Genomic DNA, 17,500 nt, shown 5'->3' with positions numbered 1-17,500 from the left:
AAATAAGTACACCCTATCACTCAATACCATTGAAACCATTCAGAGATGCCAGTCAGCCTACAGTGCATGTCTCGAGACTGAGGAAGGAAACCTTAAGGAAACTCCGAAGTATAGGGAGAAGATGTAAACTCCACACACTCAGGGCAGAGACGGGAATCAACCCCAACCCCTGCTAATCGCTAAGCCCCGCCCTGCCCAACCACCTTACAGAAAACCTAGAAGCTTCTAGTCTCTCACAAACATCTAGAGAAATTTTCTCCTATTTTATTCTTTATAATATTGCTTTAGTTCATCAGTGTTTGAGAGTCATTGGTTTCTTAAGAATCGAGGTGGGAGAGAGAGAGGAAGGTGCAGATAATTACAGTTAGTTTTAATGTAATGAAAGAGACGCAGGAAAAACAGGCAGGATAAAAAAAAATAAATAGACAAAGGTCAGGTGTTTAACAAACAGAACGGCAAGCAGGTAGCAAAATCCACATAGGGGAAAAGAAAACAAGGAAAAAATACAGAGCTGAAACTTAAAACCAGAAAAACAGAGTCAAAGGCTCAGGAAATTCACATGCAAACACAAACTAAGTGTAGTGCATCCGTGTGTGTGTGTGTGTGTGTGTGTGTGTGAACAGGTAAGAGTAAGCAGAAGTTCAGCTGCAGTGTGTTCTGGGAAAGTGAGTTCATGGAAGTTTACTGGACATCACCACAGCATCTCAGCATGTCACTGGCCATACAGATGTTGATGTTGCTGGTGTGCTTGGGGTCACTGGTTCTGTGGCATGCTCCAATTTCAGCCCAGTTTAAATTACTGGATAGCTGGGATCAGATCTGTCTCAGGAATTAATAGAAAATTGCTTCCTTTCTATCTCAAATCTTTGGTAATGCTGCTGTTTTTCTATGCTAATATGATAGCATGCACTACTGTATATATATATATATATATATATATATATATATATATATATATATATATATATATATATATATATATATAAATATAAATATAAATATATTAAAATAAATCCCTCAGATATCTAAAGTCTGGTGTATCAGGGCAATTCAGCTTGCTTAACAGGTTGCTGACGTCCACTGGACTGAAACGTCGAAGCATCCGTCACTGCCCTTCTGTGTTGTTCTCTAACACTCAACAAAAACACACACACACACACTAACACACACACACATGCTGCCCTTCTCCACATGAAAGAAGCCGCTGCAGCGGTCAGGAAGTCCATATTTTGCTATTAGAGAGCGCAGGATTCAAAAACACATCTAAGGCTAGCGTGAGCTACATGAGTCAGCAAAAGCAAAAGTAGCTAACAACAGAGCTGGGGAAAAAGGGGACCTGTTTTAGACAACTTCCCCTGCGACACACACACACACACACACACGCAAGCTTGGCCATGTGGAACTCTGTTCACTTTCTCACATGCAGCTTTTCTTTCTCCAGTGGACCACACGAATACTGTGGTCATAATAGTTTCAGTTATTCCATAAATCAACTGATTTTTTGCTGTACAGAAAACGTATTGAGAGCAGATTTATCTCTGTATCGTTACACCCCTACTATTTAATTCCCACTTAATTCCAAGTCACACATTTAATTATATCTTTGACCTGAATTCCTAAAGTGTGTGTTTTAGTAATGGATTCTACATGTCCATCCATAAGTACAACATCAAGCCATTTTTAACATCCATCCATCTATTTTCTGTAGCACTAATCCTACACAAGGTGAGTCTATCCCAGGAAACTCGGGGCACAAGGTGATGGACATTTCACAGGGCACAATCACACACTCTCTCACACACACACACACACTCATTCAGACACTACAGACAATTTAGAGATGCCAATCAGCCTACAGTGCAATGCTTTGTACTGGGGGAAGAAACCAGCAAACCCGGAGGAAACCCCTGAAGCACCTAGGTCATTCACCCTCCACACACACACACTCTTTCACACACACTCATTTAGACACTACAGATAATTTAGAGATGAGAATTAGACTACAGTGACTGTAGAATTAGACTGGGGGAAGAAGCCAGAGAACCTGGAGGTAACCATTGAAGCATGGGGAGATCACTCAACCTCCACACACACATACACACACACACAAACACACACCCACAGTCTCAGACACCACAGACAATTTAGAGGTGCCAATCAGCCTACAGTGCATGTCTTTGTACTGGGGGACGAGACCAGAGAACCAGGAACCCCCTGAAGTCCACACACACACATAAAATCAAACCCACAACCCTGAAGGTGTGAAACAGACATGCATGAACAAATCTGATTCAATTATATATCTTTTAAGCACAGCACACATCTCTGGCCTCGGGATTACGTTGGTAAATATCATGATGTTTGCTGTGGTAAATCTTCGTATCATCAAGAACGATTAAAAAGTACAAATGGAGATATGAATGCTTAACAGAGTTATTAAGTGAGGTGAAGTCACAATGTGTGTGTGTGTACCTTTGCTCTGTGGTGGGTTTTGACTGCGGTCCCTCAGGATGTTAATCTGATAGACGGCGCCGTACGGCTCAAACAGCTCCTTCAGCTCCTTCTCAGACCAGGAGCGAGGGATCTGACCCACGAACATCTTAATTGCGTCAGGATCCGGCTGATCCGAATGCTCCAGAGCTCCGTTCATTTTCCCAGCTGTGCCGTTACTGGACAGATAGAAACAAAAAAGAGAGAGAGAGAGAGAGAGAGAGAGAGAGAGAGAAGAAGAAGAGAGGGAGATTATCAATCTTTTAATGCTTTAATTACCTGTCATGATGATGATGTCTACTGAATGATACAGGATTCAGCGGAGCGGGAAAAAAGAGAGTAAGAGACAGAGAGAGAGCGAAAGAGAGAGGAGGGAGATTCATAAGAGATGAGGAAAGAGGAGGAAGATGTTGCAGAGCAGAAAGACTAAAAAAGTAATTGAAAAATTCCTGCTAATTCATTACGGTGCAGATCCACTTGGCTGGCTGACTAAAACTTTGATCAAAAGTGTCTTCAGCAGCCATTCAGAGAGCTTCAAAGGTCAGCATGAAGTGTGTGTGTGTGTGTGATGTCTCCAAAATGTCAGGAAGCTCTGCAGGCCTCAAAGCAAATTCGAACAGCTCAGAATCAGAATTGTTATTCTTATTTTTTTACCAAAGCTTTAATTTCAGAAACAGAACCAGAACCTGGACCAGAGTACCTTCATGGTTCAGTGTGATGGAGGTTTCTCTGTGCTGTTGGTGATGATAACATAGCAAACCTGACCACTGAACATTTCATAAGCACAATCTAAATGACACAGTTTGAGCTAATTGGGATTGTTTTAAGGTTTATTTTATAAATAATCATATATATCCACTCCCATTTGCCCACTAACCTATTTGTGAATTTCAGCAACATTTGTTTATTTCTTCATGTATTTAATTAAAGCTTTATCCTGGTCAGAGTCAGGATGGATCTGGATCATCACATATTTATGTAACCTAAATTTCATAATTAGTCCCACTAGGATGTCATGGTGTATTTATTTTATTTTTAATTTAATTAATTAATTAATTAATTAATTTTTAATTTTATTTATTAATTTATATTTTTAAGATTATTTATTTTTTTATTTCATTCATTAAATTTACATTTTATTTATTTATTTATTTATTTATATTATTCTTATTTATTTATTTATTTATTTATTTATTTATTTATTTTTATTATTCTTTTTTTGTGGAGTTTTCTGTGCTTTATGTAGGGAAAAAAACCCCCACAACATTGTTCTTTTAAACTCAAGACAATTTTCTTATTACTTTCTATGAAAGCTGTCCTCATGTTCGATACACGTGAATCAAAGAGGGATTTGGTTAAACGCATGTTTTGATGATGTCACATGACACGTCTTGGACTGTGTATCTGTGAAAGATCTGTAGCCATTTTGAAAACAATTGCAAGTTCGTCTGGACACTGTCATTTGCTTGATTTTCCGTTCATTTCTGCTATCGCAAAAACACAAAATTCCTATAATCAGGGATTATAAACAGGTCTCTGTGAGAAACATTAGTGTGTCTCTTGCGTGAAGGATTCAGCAGTCCGTCTGAAGAACACTGTGAACGAGTGAGAAAAGGAAAGCAGCAACCCTTTCAGAACAGAGAAGATCTGTGACACTCCCTGGCATATTTAGAAGGCTGTCCTAACATGTTTGTCCCACTAGTTTCACACCAATTCACACATCCAGACCCGGGAGTCACGTCAGTCTCATGACATCGCAGGTGTGAATCAGACGTAGATATTCATGTTCGAGAGTCAGATATGCCACAGAGTGCACGCTAGTGAACATTAATAACAGTGGCCTTCATAGACATGCAATGATTTCTGTACCAGTGAAGATTTTTTTCCATACAGCAGAAGGTATTTGTGTTGTCTGGATCAAACACGATCTGATATTTCTTTATAGGGTACACTTGAGAAAAAAAAATATTCTGTCCATAATATACTGTTATATATATATATCTATAATATATATAGTTTGTATGTTTGTGTGTGTATATATATTATATATATTGCTTATTATAGATTTATTATTTATTTAATTATTAATTAATTAAAGTAAAGAAAAATAAAATATGTAAAACTGCCATCTACTTAAAATGGGTGTAAAGAGCTGTCTCACTATTTTGTAGATCAAGAATTATTCTGTCTATCATGAAAGACATCTTCACTTCACCACTATTAATATTTAATGAAATAAAACAATATTTAATGAAATAAATTCTAAACAGTGCAGTAATTATAGGAGTGTGTCTGCTGCCACTTCATGCCAAAAAAAGAAAGAAAGGAAAAAAAAAAAGGAAAGTGGGACCCAGAGAGAAAGAAATAAGATATGGGGAGAGAGCAAGAGTGATATGGAGACTGACAGAGAGTGAAAGTAAGAATTGCAGACACAAATAGATACAGATGGAGGAATAGAGGGGGGAAAAAGATCAGTGTATCTGTTTCACTATCTTGGTGAATCTCAAAATATCTCTCTCTCTGATAGATAGATAGATAGATAGATAGATAGATAGATAGATAGATAGATAGATAGATAGATAGATAGATAGACAGATTCTAGATAGACAGATTCTAATATCTTGGTGCATCCCAAAATCCCTCTCTCTCTCTTTCTCTCTCTCTGAATAGATAGATAGATAGATAGATAGATAGATAGATAGATAGATAGATAGAAAGATTCCAATATCTTGGGCCATCCCAAAATATCTACATCTCTCTCTCTCTTGCTCTCTCTGAATAAATACACACATATAGATAGATAGATAGATAGATAGATAGATAGATGTAGATATTTGATGAGACAGATGAACAGAAGAGTGACGCAGCACTTCTTCACATTTCTTCTTCATTCCTTCCTCCTTTTTAAAACATTCTCTTTCATATCTGCATCACTGTGAGAATCCACTGTTACAGTTCTCTCTATTATCTCTCCGCTAGCTGACTAGCTTTTTTTTCCCCCACATACAGCAGCCATTTTGTTAGATTTATTCGTATCTACACCCCAATATCTGTCAGACAAAAAAGCCCAATAAAGTAAAGAGACTTGTAAACGTTCCATCAGTTTAAAGCACGTCTCCGTCTCCGTCTGACTGAAACACCTCCGGTCGTCTACCTTCTTATTGTTTCCTTTATTTAACACCAAAGTGAACATTTTCATTTCTCTTACTTTTAAGACTGTATATTGAGTCCATAAGGAAACAAAGGATGACCCTAAACAAGGATGTGTTTAAGAAGGTAAGACAGAATGAACGAGGAAAAATGAGGGGAATGATGGGTAATAGACGCCATGTTAGCACACGGCTTCCACACCCGTACTTCGTTAGCAAGTATGCTAAGTATAGATCGAGGTGTAGCGTAAGAGAAGAAAGAAAGAAAGAAAGAAAGAAAGAAAGAAACTAGCAGTAAATGCAAACACAGCGAGAGTCTTTGGAATATTTAGCTTGCTGCTGAGAGAAGAACGTGTGTGAGGTGTTAGATGTTAATTAGCACAAGTTGCTCTCCTCTCCAAAGGCCATGTCTCATTTGGCACCGGGAGAAAGCAGGATGAAATAACGAATCAGAATCACCAACTAAGAAGGTACAAGAAGAGAAAAAATCCAAAGTGAGAGAAAACACAGACCTCTGCACCCGGTTCATCCACCTCTTACAGAAGGAGCCGAGTCTCTCAGCCGAGACGCCGAAATCCTTAAACGATTTAAACGCCATCGCCCGATAAAACAGTTCCCCACGGCAACGGCTGGCCTGATATTTCTCTCTGTAGTTACCACAGTGATAAGAGTCGACGCTCAACGCCGATCGCCGGCAATAACGGCGGGAAGAACGAGCATCACACACCGCCACGGGAGCTATTACCAAGCCAGCATGCACAGAGGGGACAGCGAGTGTCAGGGTGCTGAGTGTGTGTGTGTGTGTGTGTGTATGTATGTATGTGTGTGTGTTTGCTTGCTTGTCACACTCACAATTGCTAATTGTTTTGCTCATGGCATCCAACTCCAGGAAGACAAAGGCACAAGTCACAGGATGTAGCAGGAACCGTACCCACACACACACACACACACACACACACACACACACACACACACTGCAGCTGATGGGTGGAGATAAAAGCTAGCTGCTGATACATGAAGCACCTTTTTCTCTCTTTCACACACATTTATGCTTTCTCTCCTGATTAGGTGATGAGAAATTACACTCTGTGTGTGTGTGTGTGTGTGTCCTGGGGCTCAGATTAAATTGTCAAGTGGATCCTCTCCTGCCTCTGCATTCTCTTCATCCTTCTCTTTTTGTGTGTCTCTCTCTCTCCCTCTCTCTCTCTCTCTCTCTCTCTCTCTCTCACACACACACACATTCATTCTCTCCATCTCCCTCTCAATTTGAGCCAATTGTCTGCCTTAATGGCTTAACTAGACTTTCTATCACCCCGTGGCCCTCTGAAGTGTGTGTGTGCGTTTTACAGTTATAAAGCACGCCCTGGCATGAAACAGCACCGTGACATCCTCAAGGCTTAGCAAGAAAAACACACTTTATCTCTCTATCCTTCTTTCTTTTCTTTTTTTTTTTTTACAGCCCCTCTTATTAAATGAGCTGAGAGGTGAGGCCTTTCTAAAGCACAATAAATTCTACATTTATTGCATTCAAATCATCCAAATGGGATTTAAAGATGTCTCGATTATCAGTTCTACACAGGCTACAAATAGCATTTCCAAACATTGATTCTGTGAGATATTACACAAGTGCCATCACTGCTAACAACATGAGAGAGAGAGAGAGAGGGAGAGAGAGAGAGAGAGAGAGGTAGAGAGAGAGAGAGAGAGAGCGAGAGAGAGAGGTAGAGAGAGAGAGAGAGAGAGAGATAGGCTGCTCTTTAGACTGCTTCGGAAATTGCTTGATTTCGCTGAGGCTTTTTTTATTTTATTTGTGATGCAACTTGCAGAGATTTTTGTGATTTTTTGTGAATTGGTGAAATAACAAGCAAAGGATTTCTCCACTAAACTATTCATGTATTTCAGCAACACTCTTTCCTTCGTTTATTAAATCACAATAAAGCTATATCCTGATCAGGGTCATGATGGATGGAAACATTCACCACAGATTTGTGTAACCTATATTTCATAATCAGTTTCTCCAAGACTTTTTGTGTGTGTGTGTGTGAAAGAAGATTAAGAAGAAGAAAAAGAAGAAGGAGGAGGAGGAGGAGGAGAAAAGAAGGTGAAGAAGAAGAAGAAGAAGAAGAAGGACAAGGAGAAGAAGAGGAAGGAGAAGAAGGAGGAGAAGGAGAAGAGGAAAAAGAAGAAGGAGGAGGAGGAGGAGAAGGAGGAGGAGAAGGAGGAGAAGACAAGAAGAAGGACGAGAAGGAGGAGGAGAAGAAGATGAAGAAGAAGGAGGAGAAGAAGAAGAAGATCAAGTCAAGTCAAGGTGAAGAAAAAAAAGGAGGAGGAGGAGGAGGCGAAGAAGAAGAAGGTGAAGAAGAAGAAGAAGCGGGAAAAGGAGGAAAAAAGAAGAAGGAGAAGAAGAAGAGGAGAAGGAGGAGCAGGAGGGGGGAAAGAAGAAGAAGAAGAAGAAGAAGAAAAGGGGTAAAAGAAAAAGAAGAAGTTGATGATGATGATGATGATGAAGCAGACTTGGCCACACACTCACTGGTTAACTAGCCCTGTTGCATTATTAGCGCCAAACCCAAGCAGTTCCACTCGGCTGAGGAGGAGAGCCATACAGACCAAATAAACCGAAAAATACTGCTAATTATCATCTGACTGAGAATCTCTCTCTCTCTCTTCTTCATGAGCACACACACCCTCACTCTCTCTCACACACACAAAGCACGTTAAAAGGCAGCTGGGGAAGTAGACAACGTGTAATTTCCTCAGTTTTAAAAAATGTGCAGCTGAGAGAGCTGACAAGCATGCGTGCGCATGTGGTGTCCAAAACCAGTGTGATCCCATTTCTTTTTTTTTTAATCGCATGAGCAGCCGCACTCGTCTGCTTGTTTGACAGCTGCTTCCTCGTTCTCTGTGTGTGACGACAGGTGATGTTTTAATACCAGTCATCAGCAAAATCACCCTGATCCTAATTAAGCTTATTGCAGAAGCAGAAACGAGTTATTCAGCTCAGCGTGGCAAAGCACGGCATCTCCTAGCTCCTCCATTTCCTGCCTCTGTCTTTATTCTTCAGCTCTCTATCCTGTCATTTCCCTGCTTTACTGCACATGATCCTATTCCAGCAAGAACACCAGCCATTTTAAGCATGTTCAGTTTTTTTAAAAATGTCAATAAGCTCTCGATAGTCGTGGATTTTCACGTCTTTATGTCATACGGTGCGGTACTTGGGCCGGCGAAGGGATTCCCATCATGCACTGAGAACCTGAGCATCAGCTTAGCGTTCTTTAGACAGGTGACAGGAAACCGCCTCTGTATTTAGTACACATAGAAACCATTTACTTACAAATACATATAGACTTGAATGTAGATTACCAGTAAAACCAGTTTTAAAAGCATAACTGGTTTACAAACATGGTTGTAGTCATGTAAAAATAATAAATAAATAAATAAACAATCCAAGGAGAAATACCTTAAATATATTCAAAGGTGTGACATATTTCTGACTATTATCCAAATATTATTACATTTATTTAGTAGTATTTTTTTTTTGTACCAGTGTCAAGCTTGGAACAATCTTGGCTCATCATTTTAGAGCATTTATTTCCAGCAAGATGCAAAATGATCCGCTGGTAGAATTTAGAAAGCAATTAAACATTTCAATAAGTTTATTAATCTCACACTGGGTTTATTTTTGATCTCGTCACAGGAAATAATAGAGACGGCTTCATTCAAGATATTTCCACTTGCTACAATGAATGTTTTTTTTTAATGTTTCTTATTTAATTTAATTAATTAATTTATTTATTTGTATATTTATTTATTATTTTTATTTATTTATTTATTGCTGTGAGTATTAGTCTTTTTTAATATAAGCTTTTTACAGGGGTAGTGGTCATTCAAGTGGTTAAAAGCTCTGGGTTGTTGATCAGAGGATCGGGGTTCGAACCCCAACACCACCAAGCTCCACTGTTGGGCAATTGAGCAAGGCCCTTAACCCTCTCTGCTCCAGGGGCACTGTGTCATAACTGCCCCTGCGCTCTTCCTCAACTGGGATATGTGAAGAAGAGAATTCCACTGTGCTGTAATGTACGTGTGGCGATAATAATAAAGGCATGTCTCTTTAATGCCCATTGATCTTTGATTACAATTTAAAAGAGGTTAAGAGATCAGTTTCTTAGCATATATACACAGCACTTGTTTTAATAAGGATTTGTCTTTCAAAGTTTTCAGCATTATTCCCTACTCATATCTTTACATCCCCAGAGTCCAGACACTGGGGCAGTCAATTATCTTGTGTTTTTACTTGTCAAATTTTGACCTTCTTCTCAATTTCTCTCTCTCTCTCTCTCTCTCTCTCTCTCTTTCTCTCTCTCTCTCTCTGCGCATGTGCAGCGGAGAGGCGAGTGAGGCGTGTGGAGCACGTGAGAGCGGTTGGCTTTTTTGCCAATTTTTTCGGCACTAAAGTGCAATTTTTTCCGTTTAATATCTCGGAATATTTATATACTTATTTTGTGAGTGTGTGTGCGGATAATAAGTTTGTGTGTGTGAGCGAGTGTGTGCGCGTGTGTGCGGGTGTGTGCAGGTGTGTGTCGATGAAGAGTGGTTATGGAGGATCCGAACGCGAGGCTGTGTGAGAGTCTGACTCGCCGGCACGGTGTCCATGTTGTGTGTCCGGCGAGTGTAGAGGAATGTCGTCGGTAACGTGGTGGGGCATGAGAACATTGTCTCTGCCTCCAGAATGAACAGTGCCATTGTGGTGTTTTTGAATAATGTTGATAAAGTCAGAAATCTGATTCAGAAGGGTATTGTGGTGAATAATGAGCAAATACTGGTTTCCCCCCTCAGTTCCCCATCTAAAAAGGTTATGTTGTCTAATGTCCCTCCTTTTATTTCTAATGAGGCTATATGTAAAGAGCTGTCTCGCTACGGGTGAATTGTCTCTCCCATTAAGAGAATCCCCCTTGGTTGTAAGTCCCCACTGGTGAAGCACGTGGTTTCTTTCAGAAGAATGGTGTTTATGGTTCTGAAAGAAGGTGTAAAGGAGCTTAATGCTGTTTTTAAATTCAGTGTCGAAGGATTTGACTACAATATCTTTGTTTCCTCTGATGCTGATATGAAGTGTTTCAAATGCGGTAAAACTGGTCATCTTGTTTGGGCCTGCCCTGAGAGGCAGAGTGACCCCGGTGTTTCTGAGTGACCGGGGCAGGACTCAGCTGAGTCGGCTGGGGTCGTTCCCCCTGCGGCTACAGTTCGGTCGGCTGCAAGCTGCTCTCAAAAGCATTAGCTTCGAGACTGACTAAGGTAATGGGGCAGCTCATTCACCAAGACCAGACGTACTGTGTGCCTGATAGGTCCATATTCGATAACGTGTATTTAATTCGTGACATTTTGGACGTCTCCAGGCTATTGGGCTTAAAGACTGGTCTGATTTCTCTAGATCAGGAAAAGGCTTTTGACCGGGTTGAACATGAATATTTGTGGAAGGTGCTGGAAGCCTTTTAATATTCCACATGCTAATGCCTCAATATCAGCTTATGCAGACGATCTGGTAGTGATGATAAACACACAGAATGATGTCAGTGTTTTAACTGATATTTTAAATGACTTTCAGATTTTATCCTCTGCAAAGGTTAACTGGGCTAAAAGCGAAGCCATTTTAGTTGGGGAGTGGGGAGGTGGGCAACCGTCACCACCAGGAGGCTTAGTGTGGAAAAGAGGTGGTTTTAAATACTTGGGTGTCTACCTGGGGAATAATGAGTTTTTAAACAAAAACTGGGAAGGCTCTGTAGAACACATGAAGGGCAGGCTGAGCAGGTGGAAGCGGCTGGTCCCAAAGATGTCCTACAGGGGGAGAACGCTGGTCATCAACAACCTCGCCGCGTCGTCCCTCTGGCACAAGCTGGCATGCGTGGATCCACCGCCAAACCTGCTAGCGAACATCCAGGCCCTGCTGGTGGACTTCTTCTGGGATGGTCTACACTGGATTCCTCAAAGTGTTCTTCATCTGCCCAAAGAGGAAGGAGGACAGGGGCTGGTCCAGCTGTCCAGCAGAGCCGCAGCCTTCCACCTCCAGTTCATCCAGAGACTCCTCACTGGACCCAGAGACTTAGTATGGAGAGCAGCAGCCAGTGGATTATTACGCACAGTTCAAGGACTGGGGCTGGACAAAACGTTGTTTTTAATGGACACAAGAATGCTGGACTTTTCTGGATTACCAATTTTTACCATGGAATTTTTTAAATCTGGAACTGAAGCAGAACAAGGGCTGCAGAACGCTACACTGGCTGCTGGAGGAGCCTCTGGTGTATGGCGGGCAACTGGACATCTCCAGTGTGACTGTCCCTGCACTGTCCAGAACTCTCATCACCTCAGGGATTGTAACGCTCCAGGAGCTTGTGAACATCACGGGGTCAGACTTGTTGAGGGCAGAGGACCTGGCAGCGCGTATGGGACGGCGGTCCCTGCGTGTTGTTAATCAGCTCCTACACCGCTGGAAATCTGCACTAACATCAGAGAAGCGTGTTCAGCTAATGGACTATCGGCAAACAGAGACTGGTCCTGCAGAGGACGAACCCTTTCCCCAGCTGAACATCGCTCCTGACCTCGACGGGTGTGCAGACCCCCTCCTGGAGTGCCGGGGCGAAGGGGAGATGGACTTTGGGTCAGTGTCGGGGAAGCTGCTCTACAGAGCATGTGTAAAAGTTTTAAATAAGAAAAAGCTGGAGCATGGACACCCCATGGAGAAGTGTACATGGTTTTACTGATGATTTTAAACCAGAGTGGACGCACTTTATAAACCACCGTTAACCAAAAAAGCTGCCGACCTCCAGTGGAGGATTTTACACTGTATTATCCCTGTGTAACACCGGTTCAGGTGCCAACCGATCAATTTTATATTTGGTCAGGCCAAAATGGCAATATACCTGAGCCGGAAAAACCGAATTGCACAAAATACTGACTGTGAAGCAATAAGAATTCTGAAAAGGCTGATAAAGTCAAGAATTTTAATTGATTTTAACTTTTATAAAAGTATGAATGACTTGGATGTGTTTAAATGTGTGTGGTGTTGGGAGAATGCTTTGTGCTCTGTTGCTGAAGGGAAAATTAACTTTGCAGCAGAGCTAAACTAATCACTCATGTTTAAATTAATTTATTGACATTATTTTAATACGTATTTATTTATTTATTTAGCTATTTATTTATTAAGTCACTGTGAATCCTATATGTGACGTGTAAATAAAGATGCGTAAAAGTCAAAGTCTCTCTCTCTCTCTGTGTGTGTGTGTGTGTGGGTGTGAGAGAGAGAGTTTTGTTTGTGTGTCCAAGGTCAGAGTGTCAAGGTTTCTGCAGCAAGACAGCCCCTGTCATCACTGTCTTCAAACTACAGCATTCACTTGTGAGCAGAGAGAAAGAGAGAGAGAGAGAAGGGAAGAGAGAGAGAAACAGAAAGAGGACAAAAAAAAAAGAACAGAGGGAAAAAGGAGGCAAGAGCAAGACAGATGGGGTGAGAAAAAGAGATAAAGAACTCAGGAGAGACAAAGGTACAGAGGGTTACAGAAGAGATGGAGGAGTAAAAACAGGAAGCATTATTAAAATACAGCTACGGCACATGGAATCAAAATGTTATTAAGAAATATTAACCAAACATTTTTAATAAGAAATAAAAGCTTAACTAAAGCTTTACTATTTAATTTGAACTAGAGCCAAAACAAGAACATAGCACACAACTCTCTCTCTCTCTCTCTCTCTCTCTGTGTGTGTGTTACACAAAGAAATGTAGCGTTAATCACTCCACTTGTTCTGAGTGCTGCGCTTAGGCCTGAGTTACCATGGTAACACACAGAACAGTTAAAAAAAAACAAAAAAACAACAACAAAAAACTCCAGATGAAATAAAACATAAAGCAGTAAATGTCAGACTCGCTAATGAAGCTGCTGAGATGCAGCGTTCGCCTGCTAACGAGCAACACACACACATACACACACACACACACACGCACACACACTCTCTGCTAAGTCAGATGTTTTGCTTCACTTCAGAGCCCAAACACTCGCCTAACGAGCGACAAAAATATGCATTTATTAAAAGTTTGAATAGACAAGCGGCAAGTTTGCTAAAGTGAAGAGCACTCGAGTGAAAAAAATATCAAATCCGCATGGTTTATAATGATCACATGATGTTATTAAAATAAAATAAATTAAAAAAAAAAACAAAAAACAACAACAACAGGCGTAGTCGTGGATGTGGAGAAGCTCTGAGTAAGGAGACGGTGAACGGCGAGGACGAAAGAAGTCTCAGGTGTCAGCAAAGTTGATTACGTTTCTCTGTAACATTATCACAGGAACTAGCTTATCTCACTGACATACCACGTAACCAGAAACGGTTAAAAAGCATAACATCATTCAGGAATAAACGCATGCTGTGAGTACTAGTCTATTTTAAAAATTTAGACTTACTCCGCATTTATTTATTTATTTATATATATTTATTTATCCATTTATCTATTTATTTATTTATGCGGTGAGTACAAGTCTATTTTAAAAATTTAGACTTATTCCCCATTTATTTATTTATTTATTTATTTATTTATTTATTTATTTATTTATTTATTTATCCATTTATTTATTTATTTATGCTGAGTACTAGTCTATTTTAAAAATTTAGACTTATTCCCCATTTATTTATTTATTTATTTATTTATTTATTTATTTATTTATTTTTTATCCATTTATCTATTTATCTATTTATTTATTTATGCTGAGTACTAGTCTATTTTAAAAATTTAGACTTATTCCCCATTTATTTATTTATTTATTTATTTATTTATTTATTTATTTATTTATTTATTTATTTATTTATTTATTTATTTATATTTATCCTTTTATCTATTTATTTATTTATGCTGAGTACTAGTTCTTTCTAAAAAAAAATTAGACTTATTCCCTATTTATTTCTTTATATTTATTTATTTATTTATTTATTTATTTATTTATTTATTTATTTATGCTGTGAGTACTAGTCTATTTTAAAATTTAGACTTATTCCACATTTATTTATTTATTTGTTTATTTATTTATCTAATTATTTATTTCTCTATTTACATATTTATTTATTTATGCTCTGGGTACTAGTTTCTTTTAAAAATTTAGTCTTATTCCCCATTTATTTATTTCTCTATTTACTTATTTATTTATTTATGCTGAGTACTAGTCTATTTTAAAATTTGCCCATTTATTTATTTATTTGTTTATTTATGCTGTGAGTACTAGTCTATTTTAAAATGTAGATTTTTTATTTATGTATTTAGTTATTTATTTAATTATTTATTTAGCTGTTAGTACTAGTTTAATTTTTTACTATAAGCTTTATTCCTGATTTATCGTTAATTACAGATTAAAAGAGGTGAAGAGATCATATATATATATATATATATATATATATATATATATAATTATTATTATTAATTACAAATGGAATGCTGTGGTGTAAGAACCTTCTACAAAAGCTTTTGGATATAAAGTTATAGGAAAAGAAATAAAGTTAGGGGTTTAAACATTGACCATGCTGTGTGTCTGGCTTCATCACGTCACCCTGTGGTTGATTATTTTCCCATGACATCATGCCTGGTTATGTTTTCTTCCGTATATGTAGCTGTGTTTTCTCTGTGTTGCGTTGTGTTGTGTAATAAACACCAAAATCCTTGCCATCACGTCCTCATTTACTGGATCTGGGCAACACATAAATGGGCAAATTTTAGGACTTGTGCAGCAAATAAAGCAGCACGCGGAAGCAATGAAGGACGCGCTGTGAACTCACGTGCAGACTGGGAAGAAGCTAAATGTGCTAACTCCCCAAATCAGCATGGTTGCCAGATACACACAGGAAATCCAAATATGGTCATGGCAAGTGGACCTGCTACATATATATGCTACACCTGCTACATATATATATATATATATATATATATATATATATATATATATATATATATATATATATATACACACTGTGAGACTGTGTGTCTGAGTAAATGATATTCATATAACAGAAATACATTAAGCTAGCTTTCACACAGGATACGTTTGTTGTGGGCTGAAGTGTTTCAGACTCTTACATCATCACAAACGCTCACAGCGAAAACGACGTATATTCTTCTTCTCCCACTTGTCTCCCACAACGTCCCCTCACACAGGTACAAACCCATGCACAGGTGACTTCACTTTTTGAAGACCACGAGTATGAGGCACAGAATTTCCAGTGCAACCGAGCTCACCCCACTTCCCCCAGCTTCAGCCTGTTACACCGTGAGACGAGAGAGCCAGTTTATCAATATAACACGTAGCTCGTGACCCGATACCTTCAAGCTGCACGTTAATAGCAGGTGTTAAACCAGGGGTCATGTGAGCAGCAGACAGGTGTGTGTTACGTGTAAACTCTCCAGCTGTAAATTGTTCACATCTCTCTGCTGAAAGCTTGTGTATATAAAAGGCTTTATTTCTCACATATACATTAGAGCACAGTTATGTACAGTAGATCCCAGCTTGTTAGGAAGAGCACTTGATACAGAAGCACTGGAGCAGAAAGGATTAAGCGCCTTCCTAGCTCAAAGGCTTGGCCATGCTGCCGTGACCCTTGACCTTTAACAAAAGCCTTACAAGACAAGTTCACTTCCAGAACAAAAATAATTTCCTCACCCTCTTGTAATCCAAGATGTTCATGTCTTTCTTTCTTCAGTTATAAGTTTTTTTTGAGGAAAACAGGATTTTTCTCCCTATAGTGGACTTCTACAGTGCCCACTAGTTTGACCTTCCAAAATGCAATATAAATGCAGCTTCAAAGAGCTCTAAACAATCCCAGCCCAGGAAGAAGGACCCTTATCTAGCCAAACCATCTGTCATTTTCTTAGAAAAATAAAAAATGGTATATTTTTTAACCACAAAAGCTAGTCTAGCACTAGCTCTGGGATGCGCGTCCGCAACGCTACATACTACATGATCACGTCGGAACATCACCCGTGACGTAGGCGGAGCTACAGACCCAGTGTTTACTAGCGTGGAGAAGGAGGACCGCTCTGAAGTTGTTGAGTGTGGAATGACACAAAGTTATATGTACCTTTTTGTTAGTAAAAGAGCGTTTGACTTATTTGCACTTCCTTGGTCTTTGCATGTTCGCTTAGTAAACACTGGGTCTGTAGCTTTTTATTCTAAAAGTTACACAGCAAAATATCTGACTTCCTGGTTTTGTTTTGTTTTTGGTCACCTCACTTCCTTCCACTGCTCCTTATTTTAATTCACTGCAATTAAAATGTAATTCTATTTCACTGAAAAATGAAGCAGCATGGTGGTACAGGATGTAGAGCTGTCACCTTACAGCTCCTCAGTCCCAGGGTCAGATCCGGAGCTACTGAGCTGTCTGTGTAGGTTTTCGGCCAGGTTCTCCCCTGGCCTTCGTCTATTCCTCTCTTTCTCTGTATGTCAGGAGGTGGAATGTCTAATCGAAACGAAATCGAATAACGTTAACATCGGGAACAAAAAAAGGAACGTTTTTTAAAAGCTGCAGTTTTCCCAGTGGAAATGATTGTAAGTGTCCTCACATGGTAGACAGATATACAGATATACTGTAGCTATCCTATTAGAGACATTAGATCTACACCAAGATATAAAAACATGTCCCCAAACACCTACACACACACACACACACAGGGTCAGCAGTATGAGATAATTTCCCAAATCCTACTGACATTACGGCCTTTCCCTTCTTCTGTTGCCAAGGCAACCAGGGCGGGGACTGATGACCATATAACTTCAAATAACTTACACAGTCTTGCTTTGTGTAACATACAACTGTCCTCACAATCACTGTAACATGACAAA

General features: G+C 39.3%; 1 protein-coding gene across 25 annotated transcripts in view; it reads right to left on the bottom strand.

Annotated features, from left to right (window-relative positions):
- The window catches only part of celf2 (cugbp, Elav-like family member 2), a 165,995-nt gene that overhangs the window by 63,634 nt on the left and 84,861 nt on the right, over positions 1 to 17,500 (bottom strand). For 4 of the 25 annotated variants that reach the window (XM_058417286.1, XM_058417281.1, XM_058417283.1 and 1 more), the window contains exons 1-2: positions 6,152 to 6,303; positions 2,473 to 2,669 (exon numbers count right to left, since the gene is read on the bottom strand). In XM_058417286.1, the coding sequence (XP_058273269.1) occupies positions 2,473 to 2,669; positions 6,152 to 6,237 (283 nt within the window). In that variant the 5' untranslated portion in view covers positions 6,238 to 6,303. Of the gene's footprint in view, positions 1 to 2,472; positions 2,670 to 6,151; positions 6,306 to 17,500 lie in introns of those variants that run through there. The other 21 variants (XM_058417304.1, XM_058417303.1, XM_058417306.1 and 18 more) reach the window with 10 other exon arrangements.

The sequence above is a fragment of the Hemibagrus wyckioides genome, linkage group LG19, assembly GCF_019097595.1.
Source record: "Hemibagrus wyckioides isolate EC202008001 linkage group LG19, SWU_Hwy_1.0, whole genome shotgun sequence".
Taxonomy (NCBI): domain Eukaryota; kingdom Metazoa; phylum Chordata; class Actinopteri; order Siluriformes; family Bagridae; genus Hemibagrus; species Hemibagrus wyckioides.
This window is presented reverse-complemented; position numbering and strand designations above follow the sequence as displayed.